The sequence below is a fragment of the Chenopodium album genome, chromosome 6, assembly GCF_948465745.1.
Source record: "Chenopodium album chromosome 6, dcCheAlbu1.1, whole genome shotgun sequence".
Classification (NCBI taxonomy): Eukaryota; Viridiplantae; Streptophyta; class Magnoliopsida; order Caryophyllales; family Amaranthaceae; genus Chenopodium; species Chenopodium album.
The window spans coordinates 73,516,930-73,541,567 of NC_137839.1; the positions used below are offsets into that span (position 1 = coordinate 73,516,930).

Below are 24,638 nucleotides of genomic sequence, written 5' to 3' on the forward strand. Positions count from 1 at the left end.
ATATATATATATATATATAATTCAATTAAAGTAGTAACGCAGTGCAATGTCTGGTCTGGGCCTACACTAGTTGGTTTTTTTTTTTTTTTTTTTTTTAATGAAATGAGTTTGTATCGGGAAGTGTATCCCACATATATTGAAGAAATAAGAAAGTTGTATCCATTTTATAAGGCTAAGGGGCTAATCCCCTCATTTCAAGGTGGAACCTCCTTGGTCGTATAAGCTGGACAGATGTGTCGAGTGTGGCCCATTCCCGTTTATCATAAAGCAAATGAAGAAAAATCTTTCCAATGAACTTTTATCATATAAATAATCATATGAACAAAAGCTAGCTATTTTTTTTTTTCAGGTCCATAGATAAAGTCTCTCATTTACTCAGAAATTCAAAATTAGATATTTTTTTTCTTCAAACTTTCGGAACAAACATTATTGTCATGGGAAGCTTCAGCCTAAACTCGGAGAAACTATTCTTGCGAAGTGCTGGGAAAAGCCGAGTTATGGTAGTAAAATTGAAAAAAGACGTGCACTCAAGCGTCGTTGAAACAAAGGATTGGGAGGTTGTAGAAATTGTAGGAAGCCATATGAGTTGTGAAAGTTTGGACATCTTTGGTCGTAAGATCAAAGGACAAGTGCTCAAGAAATTAGCCTTTAATCTTTGTGAATCGCGATTGTGGGTTAATATGGAGGGAAAGAGTTTTATACGATTAGGAATCACTAGCTTAACGTTACATGTTGTGTTCTATCAGAGTAATGAGCTGTTTAATTGGTCTCAATACGGTGTTAACAAAACGTACATGAACACGTCGGATAGTGATGATGATGGCAATGGCAAGAGCTTGGAAGATTTGAAGAAAGAATTGAAAGTGTATAAGGGAAAGTTGGAAGACAAGGAAACAGAAATCAATAAGAATAAATCTGATTATGACACGGAGTTGAAGATATTGAAACAAAAAGTCCATGATTCCAATGAAAATTACAATAAGAAAGTCAAAGAATTAGAAGTCAAGAAAAAAAAATATACCGAATTAGATGAAGATGCCAAGAAAAAAGATCAAGAAATAGAGGATTTAAAAGGGAAGATCAAATCATCTTCAACAATTTCAGCTGTAACACAATATGATCAAATATTACACAAGTGGAGACGTCCTGTTTTGGCAATAAGATTTAGCACGGTAAGTTACAATTCGAGTTTATATTATTCACCCGATTTGAGTAGTATGCCAACCTACAGACCAGTAGATGAAATTGTACTTAATAGATATCCTAGTGGTATCAATGTTTATGTTAGTAATAACACATTCCAAAAGGATCATTGGTGGTTCATCAAATTAAGAGACGAAAGAAGTAGCTACGAATCCAAGTTCGCGTTCTATGGAGGCGTATATGATAGCACAGCAACAAGCTCAACAACATATGGTGGAAATATTCTTGTCAAACTACCTTATAGTAGTGGAGCCACAGTTAGATCGAATGTTCGTTTTCTTGCAATTGCTTTGCGTGGATATGGTACTGCTTTTGGGTTTTTCTATTAATTACCCATTATGTTTATCTGTATTTGAATTTATTCGATCTACTGCCTCCGTTAACTTTTAGTTGCAATTTTGGGTATTATTTGTGAGATATGTAAAATATTCCAAAGTTGCAACTAAAAGATAATGGAGGTAGTACTATGTTTTAGTAGAGAAGTGGAGAGCCATGTTGGTTCAATGATTGTAATAAGGTTCACCAGACCCTGGGTGAAAATTCACCCCAACTTCTGGTCCCCTGTTTTGTGCGTTGCAATTTGTTGAGTGATGTAAATGTTTGTTGTCCATTTAATTCTCAAGTACCAATGGCGGAATCAGAATTTTTTTTTTAGGGGGCTAAGATAAACTATATTTATCTTAATCTAATTTCTATGCTATTCTTGATTTCTAATTGGGCAATTCACAAAATTATGACCCTTGAAAAAAATGTTTGCATAAAAGTTTTCGAAAAAAATAAAATTTCAACAACTAAACTTTAATAAGAGCCATGTAGCTTAAACGTAATTGGAATAAGTATGAATTTTAGTAGAAAAAATTATTAAAATATCAAAAAATGGAGCCATCACAAAAATAAAAAGACTCAAGAAAAATGGGGTGTAGCAAGATTAGAACCACACACAAAGAAAGACCTCAGCTCAAGTCTTAACAAATTAATCTACCTACCAATAAGCATATTAAATTATTAACTAGTTGCATACAAAATGTTTTATACAAAATCAAAGGGATAGCCATGTGGCCTACCCTAGCCCCCCCGATTCTGCCCCTACTTAGGGTCTGTTCTTTGCAGCTTAAATTCAATTCAATTCACTTCAACTCTAATCAATTCACTTCAGTTCTTAATTTCCATCTCACATAAAATATTCATTTCAGCTCTATTTAATTCACTTCAATTCAGTTCCTAATTTCATTCTCTTATAAAATATTCATTTCACCTCTATTTAGTTCAGTTTAGCTCAATTTAGTAAATCAAACACAAGACCTTAGTCATTGTATTATGGTACATGTTAGTACTCATGTTAATTTCATACTTCATATTCTTTTAATTATAACTCCGTATTTTTTTTTTGACGGGACACTCTGTATGTTAAATGTAACATATACTTCCTTCATTCTATTAAAATTGTAACAAGGATGAAATTGCGAATCCCAAAACACATTTTATATGCTAAATATCTATAATTGTGTAAAAGTAAAATTATAAAAAGTTGATATTGTGAAAGTATTTTATAAGACGAATCCAACAAGATCCCTCATGAATATATTTTGCTTAACCTATAAATCATATTATATGGTCAAACAAGAGTGATGAATAGTGCAAAAACTCCATTGTTACAATATTGGAGCTGAATTGAACTGAGCTAAACTGAATATTTTATGAGATGGGGAAATTAAGAGCTGAACTGAACTGAACTGAATTGATTGGAGCTGAACTGAACTGAAGAGAAATTAAGTAAATGTAAACAGGCCCTAAGTACATTTAATATTTTTTTATAGGCCCCTTTAATCTTTGGGTCCTAGGCGGGCCGCGGGCGCACTCTCCGTCTACCCTCAGGGTTGGGACCGACTCTACTTATAATAAAAAAAATTTAGCTGTCACATATAGGTACCTGAACAGAAAAACATACACTTAATTTTGAGACACTCGAAACGGAAAACATGCACTTAATTTCGGGACGTGAAAGTATTTTATTTTATGTCATATTTGATCACTTTAGACGATAACTCTTCAAACAATTAGGGCGATTAAAAAGTTGATTTGGATGTTGTAATTATTTGTGTACAGGGTGTATGTACCATAGTGAAGTAGAGCTAATGAGCTTTGAACATCCAAAGAATAAGGGTCTGTTCTCATACGTATATTTTCAGTTCAATACAACAACAACCAACAACCAACAACAACAACAACCACAACCACAACCACAACCACAACAACAACAACCACAACCTCAACCACAACCACCAAAACCACAACCACAACCACAACCACACACAACAACCACCACAACAACAACAACCACCACAACCACCACAACCACAACAACCACAACCACAACCACAACCACAACCACAACCACAACAACCACAACCACAACCACAACCACCAACAACAACCAACAACAACAATTGATACAATTCATTGTTCAAATGGTTATATTTTTTTGATACACATTTTTACTGTTAAACTCATTGACAAAATGAGAGTCCTACACAACTTAAACTTATTTTATTTTTTAATTAATTTTTTAAAATGTTTTGGGTTTCATGTTATTACTATATTTTCCATAAATATTTTAATTATACAATATATTTTTCTTAAATATTTTAATATGTATATTTGTATATACACATATGTATAATAATAAATAATATAAAAAATCACTAATCCGTAGTTAAAAATCACTAATTATTAAGTTCAGTTCAATTCAGCTGAGTTTAGTCAATGAGAACAGGCCTTAAATTAAAGGCAATACTAAAGAACAGATAGTGAAGGGGCGATGTGTACTGTAAAGCAAACTTTAAGGTAGATATCAACTCCAAGAAAACTACTATGCCTCGCCTTGGAAGTGAAGCCAATTGGGCCCTTTGTGGTTCCCAAACTTGATTTTTTTTGGGGTCTATTCTAGTAAAAATATGTACAGTTTACAATCTTAAGTTTAAGAATAAGAAATGGAGAAATGATTATCAAATTTATACAAGGACTTAAGGAGTATACTTTAGAACTTCTTTATATTTAATTTTACTACCCCCGTTTTATATTATTTACAATAATTAGACATTTTTCCTCTGTACTTTATGTTAAATCCCTGCAAATAATATAAAATGAATGTAGTATTTAATTTGTCTAAACGAACTTATCTTAGGTTTTGAACATAATACAATACCGACAAAGTTAGAATAATTTCCTCTAAAGCCCGAACCCAACTTATTATCAATTAAAAAGAAAATTATTTGCGAGTACAATTTTCAACACAATAACATATGAATCATCATTTTTTGTAAACAAAAATATTCTTAATGTTATGGACTTTATAATCCATAGCCAACAACGACTCATCACGATGAGCAATAACTTTGGAGAAATTGAAACCCAAATTCTGCATAACAAACACCTCGTGAATAAAGGAAAATAACAGAAAATTCCAAATGAAAATATATATGATTCAATTCATACAATTATTCTAAACAGTATTAAAACTTTCGGGTCAAATAAATTGACTTAAATGGCATAAGATGTTCCCATATCCTCGTCGTGCTGAAGATAGCCAATACAAACTTAGCATCAATTGACTGTGTCAAACCTGCTTGTACAATTTCTTGATATGCACATGAATAATCAAAGAATTATCTTTCGTGTATTTATCAGTCTTTTTGAATTCGGCAATAGAAATGAAGTCTTCAAACCCTTTAGTGTTGTCTGACTGAGTAAACCATGCAAATCCTACAAAATGAATGTTTTGTCAGGATTGGTTTTATATTCTATCATGTCCCCACTACAGTCACATAAAAGCCTATAGGGCTTGGAATTTGACACAACTTAGGGCTCGATCTTTATACCCAAAGCAAAAATCTTTAGAAAAAAAAAATTATAAAAGATGTGATATGTGAATTCGTAAACTTCTTATCACTACAAGAAAATTGAGCAAAGAGAACCACATATATCAATCAAGGAGGGCGAATTAGATTTTAATTTATTTTAAATTAACAATTAGGACGCACATAAATTGCCTTGCTAATTTCTTACTCCCTCCATCCCTAAATTACATTCCTATTTCTAGCATTTATTCCTTACATAATAGAGAAAAACAGGAATATAATTTAGGGACGGAGGGAGTATTAAAGAGGACAAGTTAGATGTCATCCTCTTATTTTTAGAGCAAAGTTGCCCATGTAAGTTGCCCTCTTTGGTCAATAAATGGGAGCGCTTAGGAATAAATTGTCTTCCTTGAGAAAGACTTGTATTACCCAATACAAGTCTAGGCCAAGTAGTACTTTTAATTCTATATATACATATCATAACGTGATATCATGTTAGAAGACTAAGCATTAAAATTTAAGTAAAAGGTTAAAAATGATGATTGAGATTGATTTTGCACTTTACCTTTTTTACTAATATCAGGACCATTATTCTTATCTTTCAAGATGAGCTCAAATTCAGCGTATACGTGTTTATCATTTGCAGTACTAGTCGTTTTTTGTAATACCAAAAATACCGAAAAGCTTTTGTTTTGCTCTGAGCTTCTTCCATTTGGATAAATTTGTACCTTCCTGCACATAAAGGGATATGATTCCAACCTCAACACGCATTCATTATCTCAATATCTCAACAACAAATACATAAATCTACTTACTCAAAAAATTATCAAATACGGAGTAGTTTCTAGTACTAAACTAATTAAATGTACAAGAGCATACCTTTGTCAAAGCACGGAGTATATTAATTGTATCATCGGGTTTCATTCTTATATAAACATAAGAATTATGGTATATGTTTAACCTTATTATTGCATGAGATTTGTTCATTGGATAATGTAATAGAATAGGTAATTTTTTACTAAGTAAAATGGATAGTTATATGCAACTTGAACACTTTTTTTTGAAAAAATTATTGGACGCAAAAAAACTCTATAATTATAATATAGATGCATTATGCAGCTTAAACAATTTAAATATAATAACTCCGGTTTTTTTTAACTTGACATTTTTTTAAATTTTCTTTTTACTTTATTTTTTTGCCATCTTTTATTTTGTATTTTTTTTACCTTCAATTCACCTTTCTACCACTTACCCATCTCTCGTACGTTATCACAACCTATCTTCAAGGACTACATGTTATTAGTTACATTAATTTTTTATACTCCGTATATTGAATGACACATGTTATTTCTTAGTGACATTTTTTCTGAAATTTTTGCTTATTTAGAACATGTTCTCTTCAGCTTAATTTAAATTGAGTTCAGTTCCGAATTTCCTTCTCTCATAAAATAATTCAGTTCACCTAATTTCAGTAAATCATAACTTAATATATTTTGCTCTTTTAAAAATTTTAAATTGAGTAAAATTATACTTCCTCCGTTTTTTTATTATTGCACCATAGAGGTTGGGTACAAATATTTTGGCAGTGGAAAAAAGTAAGAGAGAGAAAGGTAAAAATACAAAATTTTCCATGTGACATATTGATAAACTAAAAAGTAAGTGTGAAAAAGCAAGGGTATGTTGGGTATTTGTAATGTGAACACAAATAATTTTTTTTCTAAAGAAGAAATGGTGCAAAATTTGTGAAATTTCCTAAAAAGGCAAGTGGTACAATAATAAAATAACCGAGGAAGTATTAAATGACCAAAAAAACACTCTTGAGTGCACCTACGACCTATATATGCACCCTCACCGAATCATATTACTTATATATGATAATTTTGATTTAAACAACTTTTATATCTATACATAAAATACTAGGAAAATTTATCTAAAAGAGACTTTAAGTTTATTACTTTCTTGTGAAAAATGGAATTATAAATTCAAAAGCACTGAGAAAGGGATTTATAAGAAACTCCAATCAGTTCAGTTCAGTTCAGTGTAGCGAATGTGAACAGGCCTTTAGTATATGAAAATGGTACGTATAGTAAAATACTATGGAGTAGGTTTTCATACCAGGTATAGTCGTCAACTTTGAAGCTCTCAGTAGAAATCGGATCCGGTTGGTTGCGATAAGATGAAGATGGGAAAGTAATTTTACCCCATTGATTGATTAAATTTGGAACCACCAGGAACTCAGAATTTGAGGGTCTATTTTCTAAGACTTTCATCTCGACCCCAAATCTACACTTGTCACCTCTTAGAAACCCATTTGTAGGTTCTTCGAAATCCGCTATTTTAATCGCCCTTGAGATTCCTGCTTTTCTATCTAACTTATCGCTGAATACTTGTTCCTTTACGTCTGTCATATATTAAATTAAATTAAAATAATTAGAATCAAACAATTTAACCAAATGCTTAATCTTATGGTTGAATGTTGGAACCTATACAATTAATTTATAAGGAAAATAATTCCTCCGTCTCACATATATATATATATATATATATATATATATATATATATATATATATTGAGAAACAAGAACAAACAATTAGGAACTAAAGCAACAAAACCGAACAAACAAACAAACACACAAAAAGAAACAAAAGAAAGAAAAACACAGTACACTAATCCTTAGAAGAAGGAACAATTAGCTAAGCCTAGCACGAGCAACTCCACTAAGGTCCTCTAATAAAACGGCCTAGCTTCAACAATCACCATTTTTTGCGTGACTCCAAAGTTAGCTAACTCGATTAGCTTTTCTATAGCAATGGTTGATGTATACACACTTCCCAACCATGACGCGAAATAATGGCCTTGCACTTTTAAACTACTCTCTTCATTTTTTTTTTTAAATGAATCAGTTTGACTTTTGCACTATTCACATGTTATGTTGACTTAATTATTTTTGGTATCATAGACTAAATAAATGTTATTATATACTATATCCGATTCGTCACAATGTCTACTTTCATAATATAATTTTATTATAATTTTTACTAAAAGAAGATTAAGATATTAATGGACAAAGTTACGTCTTGGCAAATATAACGGTTAAACTGATGCATTTAAAAATAGAACAGAGGCAGTATACGGATATGCGGACAGTAAGCAGCAGGACATTGCTCAACAAGGACCATACAACTACCTTTGAAACAATAGAAACCAACAACTTCCTAGCTATGCCTATTGTTCCAGGCTAGTGCAAATCCACGAAGGACACCCAACAACTCAGCTGGAGTATTAGAACATATATTGGTAGTCCTGCCTAGTAGTCCGTCTCACATGATATAATACACTTAAAATTAAATGGTTAAGAGGTTGTTAGGAGTATAATCAAATGAACCATGAGCTTTAAAAAAGATTGATATAGTAAAATATTCACCATATATAAAAACGTTTCTTTATAGTGTGTTACAAATATTGTGACATTTTTATTTTAGGAAAGTGTTATAAATGTAAAGAATCGGAGGAAGTATAAGTTATATCCTCTAATAACAAAAATTATTAATATTAGGGATATTACTGTAAAATAACAACCATACCCCATTTCTCTTGAAAATTTTACCATACACCCGGGTGTACCATGTGCATGCTACACCCGGTCAAAATACAAGACTTGTAAAAAACACGGAAAGAATATTGTATATTAATATAAAAAACATTGTATATTAATATGTTAGTATATATTTTATTTATTTACACAATGCCTTTATGGAAAAAGCATTGGTGCTCAACGAAACGTATAGATTAAAATATTTACCTTGAATGGTCAAATACTCCTTCGTTTCATAATTATAAATGAAAAACCGGACTAGCACTGTAATCGGAGGATACTGAATATTTTGTTTTGGATCAACCCATCTCTTTAAGTACAATGAAATATGATCGTCAGCATTTGCGGCTTGATCACCCTTAAAATAGATAGACATTAACCTGTTACATACAAGAAAGCAACAATTAGGGTTGATCGAGAACCAATTCGAATACATCGGATCATAGCGATTGTGTTGTTCAAAATCCAATTCAACCCGAAAATATACATCTACTTCGTATAAGTTTTTCGTCTTAGCTCAATACCCTTTTGCTTTGTTTTAAACAACTTTTTACTCGTAGTAGTTTAATTTTTATTATTATTATTACTTATTGTTTGAAACTACGTAGTAGTTTAAAATTTAAGATTAATTTGCATATATGACAATGGATGTGTATATACCTAACTTCAAATACATGAAGATTAATAAATTTATGGCCATATATTGTAATAATGCCCAGTATTTTTTAATCCGTTTATTAATTGTCAATTATGTTAAATATGTGTTTGATTTGTTTTTTCCTGAAAATATTTTAAATTAATTATCTCCTATTATATTTATTTTAAGGTAAATTCCTCGAATGAAAGGGCAATAACAACTAGCCCCTCTCCTTTGTTTCTCCTTTCTCTAAAACCGTAGCTAGCCTCCATTGTGGAATTTTGGAGGGACTTTCATCGGTTTTTCTAGTGAAAAATCTCAATTTTTGTTTCTCTTGTGTTTTTGTTTGTTTTTAGGTTTATAATATACACCCATGAATCTTTCGTATCAATGTCATTTAATCCTTAATAAATCATCCACCTAGACAATCCATGACAAAGGACCTATCTACATTTCGTGGCCTTGTTTCTAGTGTAGTTATCTCCACATATACAAACCACTAGCCATACTACTACTGTATATTTTAACCCCTCAAGAACAAGCTTCCACAAATGCTACTCCGATTATCCCCCTGCCATACTAACAACGCTATACGTTCGTCTATGTTTATTCGTCTACATTATTTTGTATATATATCGAGTACACCATTACTAAAATTCGGCTAAATTGCGACCGTTTTTTTACGACCGTCACAAAAACGGTCGCAAATTATGAAATATGCGATCGTTTTTTTTTGCAGTCGCATTGTTGCGACTGTTTTCAAGGCGGTCGCAATTTTACGACCGTTTTTTACCAATTACACCGTCGCAAAGGTATTTGAATAATTTTTTAAAAAATAAAAAACATATGAAAAATAATTCAAAATAAAATAAAATAATTACGACCGTCAAAATCGGTCGCAGATTTGCTAATTTGCGACCGTTTTTGGCGGTCGCAATTATTATTATTTTTTTATTAAAACCGGGTATAAAAGAGGCTCTCAACTCACCCTAACCCTATTTTTTGTGGGGTTCTCAGCTCTCAGCTCTCGTTTATTCTCTTTGAATTTATGTGAACTTTGTGGGGGTTTTTTGTGGTCTAATTACTATGAATTATGTGAGTTTTTCGTGAATTGTGTGGGTTTTTTCAAGAAACTTGTGGGCTTTTTGGATCTAATTTTTCTGGGTTTTATACTTTTTTTACATGAATTTTGTTGTTGATTTTTGAGTTTGATTGTGGGGTTTTTTTTTTAAAATAATTTTAGTGGGTTACTTTTAAGGTGTATTTTTTTTATATATAAATAATTGACAAGTTTTAGTGGTTGTTTTGGGTGTGCGGTGGTGGTTGCTGGGGTTTTCGTGGTGGCTGGTTGGGGTTTTCATGGTGGGTAAAGGTGGTTGGTTGGGAAGGGGCAGTGTGGTGGGTAAAGGTGGTTTGCTGGGAAGGGGCAGTAAGTGGATTAGGTTTGGTGTGAGAAGTGGTGGGGGGCGTGGTTGTGAAGAGCAGGGGTGGTGCATAATTTCTTTTTTTTTGTTTAGTTTTGTTTCAACTTTTAGCGACGGCCAAAAGCGTCGCTAATTTCCACAATTGCGACCGCTTCTTTTACCGGCCGCAATTATTAATATTTGCGACCGTTTCCCTTACGGTCGTTGAAAATAACAAAAACGGTCGCAATAATTTGCGATCATCACATAGTCGTAAAAATTTGTTTTTGCGATCAAGGAAATAACGACCACCCCTTTACGACCGTTAGTTGACGGACGCATTTATGAATTGCGACCGTTTTTGCTATTTTCTGCGACCGTTAGAGGCGGTCGCAAAAACCTTAATTTTTAGTAGTGCACATTGTAATTATAACCTTTATTTAGCTTTGTGCCCATACCATAGTGGATTGATGGACTCATTGTCACCTGTGTTATTACCCACCATCAGGGTTTTCCGCGTCACCGTATCATGTCTCCTCCATCTCTCTTTATTTTTCTTTCATTTACTTTCCATATTCCATATTCCCTATTTTAATTTACCATTGCCCCACCTCATGCACACCCCTTTCAATTCCCTCCCTAACCCATTTACTGAACCTGCATTCTCCCTTTTCCTCACCCCAAAGCTAGCAACCCGTTTTTCTAACACCCTATAATGAAACGATCAATAGCAATTGAAATCGATTAGTTTAAGGTCGAACCTAAATCGATCGATTTCAACCGCTAGTGGCTGTTTTAGGCATGGAAAGGGAGGGGCGTGTAGTGGCTTAAGGTATTGCAAGGGGTTGGGGATCGATCGGCACAGAGGAAAGGGGAGGGTTAGGGTAAGGGAGAAGAGGAAGGGGTAGATTTTGCCGACGGGGGGAAGGGGGCAGGGGACATGGATAGGCATATAGCAAAAAGTGAGACATTTTATCATACCCTTATTTTATTATTATGTCTGATAGAGTATAAAACATATTCCCGGGCCTCAACCATTAGTTTAAGCTTTTGGTTGAGTTGGTCCTCTAACATGGTATTGGAGCCAACGTGACATAAAAGTCATGGGTTCGAATCTCATCCGTCCCTCCTACAAAGTGGAATTAATTCGCACCAGGCATGCCTGGGCCTGTGTTGCATCCACATTTCAAGCCCAAAAAGGGTCTTTTATGTGAGGGGGAGTGATAGAGTATAAAACATATTCCTAGGCCTCAACCATTAGCTTAAGCTTTTGGTCGAGATGCTCCTCTAACAATGTCCATTCTTATGTGTATATTATATAGGCACTGCTTTTGGTTGAGATGCTCCTCTGACAATGTCCATTCTTATGTGTATATTATATAGGCACCGCATATCCACATATAGCATTTGTTAAATTGGTGTATGTGAATAGCAGAATAGTGAATAATTTTAAAAATCTAGAGAGTATAATAATAAAATCGTGAAAATTAGATATAAATATTGAAAATTGGAGAAAGTATAATAAAGATTGCCAAAAATAATACAACCTTTAGCAAGTTTTTTTTTTTTTTTTTAATAATATAACCTTTAAGTTATTTTGTAATAATACAACCTTTAGGGGATCTTCATTTTAAAGAAGACAAATCGAATTTTCGGTGGATTTTGAGGTTAGGAAGGGACGAGATGAATTTTTGGTGGTAGAGATGGGGAAGGGGGGAATATCCCCTCCCCTTCTCCCACCTCAAAACCCAACGAAAATTTGATTTTGTCTTGTTTAGAATGAACACTCCTGAAGGTTGTATTATTACAAAATAATCAAAATGTTGTATTAATACTACAAAAAAAAAAAAAAAAAAAAAAAAAAGCCCGAAGGTTGTACTATTTTTGTCAAAAAAAGGTTATATTATTACAAAAGAATAAGCCGAAAGTTGTACTATTTTTGACAATTTTTTTCCGAATAAAAATAGAAAACTTACCACTTCATATTACCGGATTGAGCGAAGCTAAAAGTCGGGGTTTCAAATTCGCAGGTTTGAGTATCTTTAAGTGACTGTAGGAGGTCTTTGTATGATTTAATTTTAATGAGGAACTGATCTGGCGCTGTTAAACGTGATCGGCCGCCAAATCTTAGTACTTTATCAATGTCTTCCGTTTTGAATGTGTAGTGTCCTGAAACAAAGGCTAAATCTAAGTATTCTGTACAATATTTTCATGCTTGAGAGAAACAATAAACAAATGGAGATAAAATCTTGACTCTTGAGAAAAAAATGATATACTCAAAAGTCAAAATGTAATAATTTATACTCGTAATAAATAAAGTGTTACACTTTATTAAAAAAAATAGCAGTGAATTCAAGCAAGCTAAATATCAAACTTAGGGGGAAATAAATGAATCTATTTACATTACCCAATACTCATTCTAAAAGTTTTCTCTCAAGAAAAAAAAAATCTAAAATTTTATTTACATATGGGTGTAAGGTCATCTTAGGGTTGTTTTTTTTACTAATATAATATATATTTTTAAAATGAGCAAAAAAAATTAACATTGAGTGCATTGGATGATTCTATGGTTTTCGTTTGAAAAATGACAACCATAATTTTTAACAATAAATATTTAAGATTTAATAATTTTAAATTATTTTTTAATGGTAATATAGATCAAAAATCAATATAATTATTTCTTGATAAAAAAATTATTTTTTGGATTTTAATTATAAATTATTAAACTGAATTTCACAAATTAATTTGAAAAAAATAATCAAAAACTAGAATAATTAATTTTCTAACAATTTTATGAATTTCTAAAATAAGGAAAATTTTTAAATGTTCAATTTTAAATATTGTGCTACTCCATAGAATTTTCATGAGTGCAACTACCTCTGTAGGCACGCAAGTGTATATAAAAAGGTTCTCATAATAATTTATGATAATATTATAGTCTATGAATTAAAATAATAATATATATTAATATTTTGTTTAAAAATTGATAACCACCCCCATATATTATTGACTTGAACTGTATTAAATTGTTCCTTTTTCCTATTTTTTTTATTTTTTTTTTATTTTTTTTATTAAAGTTACCAATTTAGGGTGTGCTTAATTCACTTGATTTTTACTTATCTGAATTTATTTTTCCTAAATTTATCTTATCTGGACTTATTAACCCTTATTTGAACTTATTTTTCCTGAAATAACTGAAAATAAGATGAACAAAACGGGAGCCTTAATAAACCACTTAATTAAAAAATTACTTAAATAATATTTATGTGATTTAATCCATTCGTTTTGTAATAATCGCAACACTTCCCGTTTACATAATTACCTCTATACCATATGGATTTTTTATTTTTTACTTTTTTTGTGAAAGACTACATTATATATTTCAAATTTTGTGAAAAACTACCGTATAAAAAAAAAACTGTTGTAAGAAATTACCTTATAAAAACTAAATGTTGTAACTTACAACCATGTGTTTGATTTAACAATGAAAGAGAAGGAGAATCATGGGTTATAACTTATAAGGAGGCTATACCTAAATTGGATGGGAAAAGGAGAAAAATGATAGAAAATGTGTCATTATACGTCCATTATTCAATGACATAATCCGGTAAAAAGTAGTTTCTTACAGTATTTAGTACTCTATTTTATAAGATATATTTTCTTACAATATCTAGTGTTTATTAGGTAATTTCTTACTATATTTTTTAATATGGTAGTTTTTCACAAATTCTGAAATGTATAAGGTAATGTTTTAGAAAAAGTCCATTTCATAATAATTACTAACCTTTTTTTTTTTTATATCTTTTCTTGTATGGTTAGAATCCACTACTATTTTATTATTTGTTTCTCTCATCTACTTCGTTCACTTACATAATGCAAATATTTAATTATTTATGCTACGTAACCCACTAACAATATTTTTGAAGTATTATTTATCTCTCCTAGCTAATAACAATCAAATATATTCCCAATAAATATACTTAAAGTTTCCTTTACGGTTATTACGAAACGGAAAGTGAACAAAATTTATGGCATACTATGCATTACATCTAGCCTTTTAACAAGGTCTGTTCTCATTGACTGAACTGAGATGTATGAACTGAATTGAACTAAAGTGAATTCATTAGAGCTGAACTAAATTGAACTGAACTTATTAGAGCTGAGCTGAGTTGAGCTGAACTGAACCAAAATGAAATGAGTTTTATAAGAGAAGAAAATTAGGAACTGAAGTGAACTGAACTTATCTTATTAGAGCCGAGCTGAGCTGAGCTAAACTGAACTTATTAGAGCTGAAATGAAATGAACTCCCTCACTCCATTTCTATTTATTAGTTTTCTAGCCCGTTTGTGGTGTTCCTAACCCTTTTGTTGGTTATAATTGAAATCTACTCCGTATGTTTATAGTTTATTTTGGACAAAGTTACTCTTGATTTGCATTTATATGTTTATACGTTTATACGTTTATTTTGGACAAAGTTACTCTTGATTCGTAGCATTCTTTTTACAATATTTAGTTATACATATTTAAGGTCAAAACTATACAGTGACATGTTGTGCTAATACGAGTACCAAAAAAGAACGTACCTGGTAGAGGAAGAGGTGTTGGTAATACCGTGGGTGAGATAGACGAGGACGAAGACTGACTAGTACTATTATTTGTCGTTGTAGAGTCGAGTAACGAATTTAGCTTACGTTGTAGCACATCCATCTGTACTAACAAATCCTTAAGCCTTGTTTCATAGCTCTCTGTCACTTTACTATCGTCATTACTATCTTTATCATCTTTTCCATCATTTGGGTTAGCTACATTCGTTTTACTCGGGATTGTAGTAGTGTTATTTTTATTGTTGACATCAACTATGTCACCCTTTATTGAGATTATTATTTGTCCTCCTTCGATTTCACACCGATTCCACACTGTAGTGATTTTAGGCTTTACCTAGTTGAAAAATCGGAAATAAATTATTACTCCGTACAATAATAAGGGTACCGAGTGGCACACCCTAATAATAATTGCATGTATACTACCTCCTTAGTTATAAATTACAAACGAATAAGACTGAGACTAGGGGTCCTTATCGAGCTAGTTGATCACGAGCTGAGGGATACGGTGTTCGAATTGACTCGAAATTTTTTTACATGTGCTCAACTGTACTCGTGCTCGCTAAAATTTCTAGCTAACAAAAACTGCTCGACTCGTGCTCATTAAAGTTTTGAGTCGAGTCGATTAGCTCAAGATCTGCTGATTAAAGTTTTGGCCCTTGTAATTATATGCCTTTATTTATTTTTGTTCACTTATATATATACACACACACTATGCATTCTTTTGGTAATAAAATATAAATTAACACTTATTGAGTGTCAAACTTGTTTAAATATGGTAACTTCGTTTGTAATTCTATATATTAATAAAAAAAATATTGTCGAGTTGCTCACGAGCTTATCGAGTCGAGTTAGAGATTGCTCAACTCGTGCTCGTTAACATCTCAAGTCGAGTTGAATACAAGTCGAGCTAACTCGAGTCGAGTTTTGACCGCGCCAAGTTCGAGTTGCTATCGAGCTGCTCAACTCAATTAGCACCCCTAAATGAGACTGAGATGGAATAATTAAAATTCTAAAAATAAAATAAAATAAAATGGGTATGGCATAAATTTGACAGAAAAAAAAACTGCAAAATTGAAAACCATAAAATGTTTCATGAAACAGAAAAAAAATATCCCAATTATTGTAGGCGAGACTCAAATATGTGAAATTTTTTTATTTTTTTTTAATAATAAACAAATATGAAACAGAGAGATATTTTAACAACGGTCGTTTGAAAAATGACTATCATATTACTTTAATGATATACTACATGATCCGTTTATATATTAACGCTGTAAAATAACCACTATTAATCTTATATTATCCATATTTTTTTTGAGGAAATATTGTTTAAAATTTAAATCCAACATAAGATGAATAATTTTTGAGAAAATATAATATAAAAATAAATAAATAAATGAACCTAAAAATTTGATAAATTAAAAAAATATTAATAATACTATTTTATACCAAAAATAAAGTAATATAATTAACTAATTAATATATCAATTAGTTATATTTCAAACGACTACAGTAAACAGAAAAGGCCAGGTACCTTGTAAGTTACCCAGCCGAAAAGATCGTTGAGCCGATAGTACTCAATATTACTGAAACTCGAGGTAGATGATGATGAGGACGATGGAACAATCTCAGACTCCAAATAGCAATAGCCTTCGCGATTGATCAATAAACGCGATTGTAGAAGATCCAAAGCCAGCTTCTTTAGAGCATCGCCTTGAATAACTTGACCAAAGATATCTAATGACTGATGTTTGTATTGATTTCCAATTCCAACAGTTTCAACAAATTCCCAGTCTTTTTCTTTGACATGGGGTGAATGTGGATTACCTGAATTTACTGCCTTCAACTTTAACACTGACACATGCTCCTTTCCACCATATCGTAGGAAATAATCGTTCTTATCTAGTATTAGGGGACTCATCGTTTTGTAATAATAATAGCTTTTGCCCTCCTTTTTTAAAAAAAATTAGGAAGAAAAATTTAGCTACAAAAATTACAATGAAACTCTTGGGATCGTTCTTGTTGGTAATTCTGATAATCTTTCTTATAATTGCATTTTATAATTGATATATGTATAAAAATAAAACTACCAACGTCCTTCTTGATTATTGAGAGGATATGTTATTTGAGATTTATATACGGACTACTACTTAATTGTTTTTGACTTGATTTAGGATTTTAAGGGATCATGTGGACCTTCTAATACTTTGTGCTCCCTCCGTCCCATAATATAGTTCTTATTTGTATTTTTTGCGGTGTCATAGAAAAAGAGGAGGAGAAAGTGAATAAAGTACATTAATAAAAGTGAAAAGTACAATCACATACAAAAGTTAAAGAGAAAGTAGAAAAATAGTGAAAAACATGTGCAAAATTCAAGGATAATTTAGGTTATACAATAAATAAAGTTAAAAAAGTGAGGGTATAGTATAATGGTCTTTACATACTATACAAAAATAAAAATAAGAACAATATTTTGATTTTTCAAAATAGAAAAATAGTACTTTAACTATAATATGGGACGGAAGAAGTAATTTCTTTCTTGTTTTGATCTCAAACTTTAAGTGGCTCTATACAGAGGCGAAACGAGCAATAAAATATTACTGAGCTGGGGTCGAAAATAATTGACTTAGAAAATAGTCAAGTTATAGATATGAAACTGAGAAAGTATATACTCCCTCCATTTTTAAATACTTGCTCCACTTTTCATTTACGACCGTTTTTAAATGCTTGCTCCATTTCCTTTTTTGAAACCTCTTACAATATTTAATTAATTTTTCTCACCTGGTGGACCCAATATATATTCTCTCTCCTCCAATCCTCTCCACTATTTTTGCATTTTACATTTTTTAATTCTTCCACCAACCCTACTATCTCCATATTATATTATTTTCTCAATTTCTCCTAAAACTCCGCGCATGGAGAAATGGAGCAAGTGTTTATAAACGGAGGGAGTATTAATCTTAAATATTCTTTTTATATATATATATATAAAATAATCTATAATTCCTAACTAACTTTTTTTTTTTTTAACAAAAATTCCTAACTAACCTAAAATACTTTTTGATAGAGAATATCCATAAAATATTCTCATCCTAGGTTTAGGATATATTTTGTATAAGATTATCTTTGATATCTGTACATATCTTATAGTATTTTTTTTTTTTTTAGAATCTTTATGTAACCTTGCGCCTCCTACCAATAGTAGCAATCGCGAAAGCCTCCTCCATCGTTGTTGGCAATCGCATACACTACCGCCTCCCCCTACTGGCAGTAACCACATCTGCCAACCTACTCCATGTGCCGCACTCTATTTCCACCTCCCCATGACCAACAATGATTCTTACATTGCCTCATTGGTTTTTTTTTTACACATAATCACATAGATTTTGTTTTGGTGGTGGTATATCACAATAAGGTCAACTTTTGCACATCTCTTTTGCTATCAAGTTAGCTCCTTTTATTGTAGCAGCACTTGGAATCTTTGTGGAGTATTACTTCTTGCTACCTGGTTTCTCTTTTGAGAATTGATTTAATTTCAAGTGGTGGGATTTAATCTTTTCTTGCGCAATTTTATTTGTTTTTCTTCAACTGTGATTTTACGTAGTAGTGTAGTGTCTTCTCCCCGATGATGGTTTGATCCCTTAACTTATTCTTCTCTGGATCTGCAACTCGGCCCAAGTATATGCGTGACTCTTCTCCTTCGGCCTAAAAGCGCATATCTCTACTATACGTAGGTTGTGGTTGTTGCTTCTCATCGTCATCACCAGCACACGTCTACTACTTCTCTTTTAATTTGATCATGGGTTACTATACTATCCTTCCCATTCGATGCGTGATTCAGATCCAGTCTGAGCATCCGATTTTCTCCCGCTCTGACTGCGAGGGTGTGATAGAGAATATTCATAGAATATTCTCATCCTAGGTTTAGGATATATTTTGTATAAGATTATCTTTGATATCTGTACATATCTTATAGTTACGTAATATGATTAGGTTTCTCATTGTAACCCTATAAATGTTGATCAATAGAAATCACTCTAATCAAGGAGTTTATATTATCTGACACTTTTGATTAAATTGACTTGAGGTTTCCGTCTAAAACAATTAATACAGTACGCCGTAATAATAAAAGATTAAAAGGATCGTCAGCTGTCGGTGATCTAATCTATTCAATACCCAAGTGGCCAAGTTGCACCTTTTTTTTTTACGAGAGTTGCATTTTGTTAATTTACAAATGGATAATTCGATAAGTTAGTCAATTTAGGTTTCAATTATTTTATTTTGAATAGTGGTTTCGATTTATTAATTCCATCACTAATTTGCCAGATTTTAATCACATCCTTCCATCAGTAGTACTCCTCCGATAATAATTTTTATCTGCGATAGTTGATAAAATTTTATGATAAACTATTAGCGTGAATAAAATTTGGGTAATCTCAAATTTCTCATATTGATTAACATAAATTGTTTTTCATGAGGGTATTTCTGTAATTGCGGTATGACAGCTGTTGGACTTGACATAGACGGAGTTAACAAGGTAAACCCATGTTACTTTACTTTTGAACAATGCTCAAAAGTGATGCTCAGAAGAAAAAATACACTCCCAAATTCCGATTCAACACAGTACATTATTTCCAGCTTTCACCATTAAAGCAATTTAAGGTAAGATTAAATTTTCCCAAAAAAAAAGGTAAGATTAATTTTTCAAATCATCGAATTTAATGTTAAGTGTCACTGCTAATTATTGAGTTTCAATTTCACGATCTAGTGTTAATCGGTAATCATCAAATTTCAATTTCACAATCTATAATTATGTAGTAGCTTCAATGGAGAAGGAAAGCTCATAAGCGTCAAACACCTATCCATTAGGGGTTAACCATGCCCTTAATTTCAATATTTTCTTTAGGGTTTTTCGTTAAATTCTGGCGGCGAAGCCGCCATTCAATGGAGGCATTCGAGTTTGAATGGAGGAATTCGAGCTTTTGCGGCGAAGCTTCAATGGAGGTTGTTGTTGATGGAGATGATTTAGATGAAAGAGGAAGCTGATGGTGTTGGACAATCGATGGTTGTTGTTGGTGGAGACAAAAGAGGAAGGTGAAGATGTTGGTGTTTGTTGTGATAGAGGTGAAAGATGAAGCTCCGATGGTATTGTAACGCCGCTGGCGATAAACGCAAACTTGATATGACGCCGTCAAGTTTATTCCAAGTCATCAACTATAGTGGATTTTACAGTCAGCACTTCTTTTGATTATAATACCATTAGTTTACAATTCCCAAGGCATTTTAATTACACAAATGCCATTTGAGAAACTGAGGAATAGGGGCACGCCCATAAAATTTTACACGGTTATACAAGCGTTTTTGAAAATTTATATAATAGTCTACTCTTTGTAGTTTTGTTTGCTTATAGATTTAATAACTTGAATTTTTTTTTAATTTAAATTATTTTTACTAATTGAAAGTATTTTTAAAAAATGGAAATAAATGATCTCACATTTTCATGGTCTGACTATAATAATCCCACATTTTAAATATTACGAGACAATTCCACCTTTGTATGCCATCTTCTTTTAATGGATCTTGATTTTTAGTGACCGATTTTAGTAGGTTGTATGCCACGTATAAAAAACCAAATATATATATATATATATATATATATATATATATATATATATATATATAATAACTTTTTTCTTTCAAAAAAAAAAAAAAAACCAGCCACTAACCCCCGCCGTCCACCTTGAAACCCTAACCTTAGCTTGATCCTAGCCACCACCAAAAATCAGCCAACCACCCTCCTTAACCTTCGATAACGACCAGCTAGCACCCACCAACAGATTTTATTGTGCTTTTAAGGTGTTTAAGGGGGGTTTTCAAGGCTGAGATTTATTATATATGTTTAAGGGAGGTTGGGTGGGTTTTTTTGGGGTTGGGATTTTCGACGGTTTTCGAAGGTTAGAGGGGTTTTTGGGGGCTGAGATGGAGATTTTTGACGGTTTTCAAAGGTTAGAGGGGTCTCTCAAGGCTGGGTGGGATTTAGCCAAATTTATCAATTGTTTTACATTGAATTGGTGGTAAGTTGCAACAAAATTTTTAAAAGGTTGTTATATGCAAAAAAAACAAGATTTAAAAAGTGGATTTTTGCAAAATTTCCTTTTTTTTTTTTTTTTTTTTTTTTTTTAATTTTTTTTACCAAAATTCTCTTCAATTTGCAACAATATTTGTACAAATTTAACTTTTGTATGTAAATTTTGCTTTTTCATGTACTTTTATTCCTTTCTCTCAATACTTTCTTGCATATCCAAAGAAAAATTTATCTTTTCAATGTACTTATACTGCTTGTTATTTATACTATTAATTCCCGTGAAAATTGTCCAAAAGGGACGAAGGAAGTATATAAGGAGAAAAAAAAAATTAATTTTAATAATTCTTATTTTCGATTATTCTAAAATTATTTCAATTTTGGGGAGCGTTTACTTCCACAAATATTATGTGCATTTTGGACATGATTCAATTCTAATGTTTAAATATTTTTTGGACCAATCACAAATTGACACGTTTTCAGGTAGGCCCTGATCACCTTATTTGCAATTATTCTAGGAATAATAAGTTTAGATAAGGGTTAATAAGTTCAATTAAGTTGTGATAAGAGTTAATCAGGGTTACCCAAGTTTATTTTATAACTAAAATAAGTTCTAATAAGAGTAAGTTCAGAAATATGATCAGATAAGTTTAGATAAGATCAGATAAATTACGATAAGTAAAAATTATGTGAATTGAATACACTCGTAATATGAATAACAAGTTGCTGATCAGTTGAAACTTGAAACTACTAGAAGAAACACACCTAAAGTTAGAATTATTTCAGAATTTTTGTTTTTATTTTATTTTTTTGGTGTTTAAAGAAAATTGGTCAAAGTTAGAATGGAAAGTTGAATTTGATAAATTTAATCCGTCCCAAAATGACATTTCTAATTCTCTCTATTATGTGAAGAATAAATGATAAAAGTAGGAATGTAATTTAGGATGGAGGGAGTAGTACACTGTAGTTAATATTCAATATTTGGAAAGTTCTGTTCAACTGTCCACACTAGTATTCATAATGACGTTTATAAATCAATTGCCACTTGCTAATTATATACTTATATAGTTATATAATTATTTTACAAGTCATTGATCAAAACGTCGGCTTCGTTCTCTCCTATGATCAACTAATCATGATAGCTCTAGCTCATTAAAATACGGAGTACTTACATTATTGATTAAGTTAATTGTGTATGTATATTGCCATACATGTTGTAATGCTTCTTATTATTTTGATTTCAATTTTTATATTTTTTAAAAACTACAACTTGACAACTTGCTTACACAAATACCCACTCTGTAGTAATACAAGATGATTTAAAATAATAAAGATGATGATTCAAATTTTCCTAAAAAAAAAAAAAAAAAAAAGAAGATGATTTAAATTAAAATAATAAAGTGTTTTTTTTGTTTTGTTTTTTTTTTTTTTTTTAAGGAATAAATTTATGAAGTATTATATGATTGATTAAGTTCTTCTGTAGTTGGTACAAAACATAAATTTCTATAGTTAATTAAAGATGATTGTGAGCGTAATATACATTATTGACTAAATTAGTTGTTTATGAATGTCGCCTTGTGATAGCCCTCTTATTTTTAGTTGACTTCAGAAGGCTGTCAATTTTGATCGTTTCTTCCAAGATGTAGCATTAAAGTATTAGGAAAAAAAAAATGCGTCGTCCCTTATCTTTGTTCCTATTTCTAAATTTTGCACGAATTGTTGAATGCAAGTGGATTGGGTTTTTTGTTTGATGAATTGTTGTATAGTTATTTAATGGGTAAAGATTTGTGCGGGGTCAAAAAAGAGATTAATCTTTTGATTACAACCAGACGAATTAAGTGAAAATTTTCTTCACGTTTACAACAGATCGATAGACCCCCTCGTCGAAGAAGGTTGTAGATCACAACGATGTGGAAGAGGGTATAAAAAATGTACGACTTGCAACAATGATCGTAGCTTTGCTGAAAGGGTGTTTTTATTCGATTCAACTGTCATGTATGTCTTTGATATAAATCTCTTTGTAAATGTCGTATCACTTTTTATATATGAATCAATCTTTGTTCAAAAAAAAAAAAAAAAAAAAGTTTTTTTTGTGAGAAACTATCTAATATAATCCGATTTTATGAAAAATTACCTATTATAAAAACAATGTTGTAAGAAACTACATAATAAAATAAAAAGATTTTCTCAACGGTGGCCCCCCAACTTTGCTACGAACACATGGTGACCCTCTTGAAAATTAACTATACAAAATAACCTTAGTTAAAATTACATCTCACTCATAACCATAATCCATTAAATATAACCATCGTTAGATTTAAAATTTAAAAAAAAAAAAAAACAAAAGAAAAACTAAAAAAAAATTAACACTAAAAGCCGCTAGCCCCACCTGCCAGTAGGGATGGCAACGGGTCGGATCTGGACCGGGTCCGGATGGACCCGGATCCAGATCCGTTTTTGTATATAGGATTCAGATCCGACCCGGATCCGTCGGGTCTAGAAAATGAAGACCCGGGTCCAAAACGGGTCCAATATATTTTGCATAATTTTTTGCAATAAATGTAATGTTTGGGTCAAAAAATTTATTTCAAACTTACATTGTTGGTTATTAAGTTCAATCCCAAATTAACCAACTTATACACTCATATTTTGAATTAAAATTATAAACAACAAAAAAAATACGATGTTACATGTGAGCTAGTGAAAAAACAACGATGATGTATATAATATGAGCATCCAAAATTCATCTCTTGAAAGGGTTAATCTTTATCATTATTAACATTATCAACATTTTTAATAAAGAAAAAACAATTTTAGTTTTTTTTTTTAATATGAAAAATAAAAAAACGGGTCCACGGATCTGGATTCGGGTCTAGGGTCTAGACCCAGATCCAAATCCGTTTTTGTCAGCAGGACCCAGATCCGACGGGTCCAAAATTTTAAGACCCAAATCCGTGAAAAACGGATCTGGATCCACGGATCCGGGTTGGGTCCAGATCCATTGCCATCCCTACCTGCCAGCCACCATCTCCCATTCCAGCGACACTACCCCAAGTTCTTTCGACCAACGACAACGCTACTAACTGTCCCAGCAAGCATCCCCGCAACTACCACTACTATCACCACCAACCAACCACACTACTTCTCCCCCTCGCAATCACATTCACGCCCAACCACTAATCAGCCACCTTGCCCTGGTACAACCCGCAATAGCTACCTTACACACCAACACACGCACAAACCAGCAATCTACCAC

General features: G+C 31.8%; 2 protein-coding genes across 2 annotated transcripts; both read right to left on the reverse strand.

Moving 5' to 3' along the window:
• Positions 1–4,645: 4,645 nt before the first annotated feature.
• Positions 4,646–9,032, reverse strand: LOC145637214 (uncharacterized). The gene is made up of 4 exons (XM_081688691.1): positions 8,864–9,032; positions 7,176–7,461; positions 5,626–5,792; positions 4,646–4,965 (listed from the first exon to the last, which is right to left on the reverse strand). Exons 1-4 carry the CDS (start codon positions 9,030–9,032, stop codon positions 4,820–4,822), a joined length of 768 nt encoding a protein of 255 aa, XP_081544817.1. The 3' UTR covers positions 4,646–4,819.
• Positions 9,033–12,637: 3,605 nt separating this feature from the next.
• Positions 12,638–17,229, reverse strand: LOC145635239 (uncharacterized). The gene is made up of 3 exons (XM_081686528.1): positions 16,835–17,229; positions 15,280–15,634; positions 12,638–12,865 (listed from the first exon to the last, which is right to left on the reverse strand). The coding sequence occupies exons 1-3, from the start codon at positions 17,219–17,221 to the stop codon at positions 12,669–12,671; spliced, it is 939 nt and encodes a 312-aa protein (XP_081542654.1). The 5' UTR covers positions 17,222–17,229; the 3' UTR covers positions 12,638–12,668.
• Between the last annotated feature and the right edge of the window lie 7,409 nt (positions 17,230–24,638).

Excerpts from the sequence above, each read along its gene's own strand:
- LOC145637214 (XM_081688691.1), bottom strand. The coding sequence starts at position 9,032 with ATGTCTATCTATTTTAAGGGTGATCAAGCCGCAAATGCTGACGATCAT. Across the intron at positions 7,462-8,863 it reads GGAGTATTTGACCATTCAAG|ACGTAAAGGAACAAGTATTC; the intron begins GTAAATATTTTA and ends AATATATGACAG. Across the intron at positions 5,793-7,175 it reads AAAGTTGACGACTATACCTG|GAAGGTACAAATTTATCCAA; the intron begins GTATGAAAACCT and ends CTTTATGTGCAG.
- LOC145635239 (XM_081686528.1), bottom strand. The coding sequence starts at position 17,221 with ATGAGTCCCCTAATACTAGATAAGAACGATTATTTCCTACGATATGGT. Across the intron at positions 15,635-16,834 it reads TCGGCTGGGTAACTTACAAG|GTAAAGCCTAAAATCACTAC; the intron begins GTACCTGGCCTT and ends TTTTTCAACTAG. Across the intron at positions 12,866-15,279 it reads AACACCTCTTCCTCTACCAG|GACACTACACATTCAAAACG; the intron begins GTACGTTCTTTT and ends CCTTTGTTTCAG.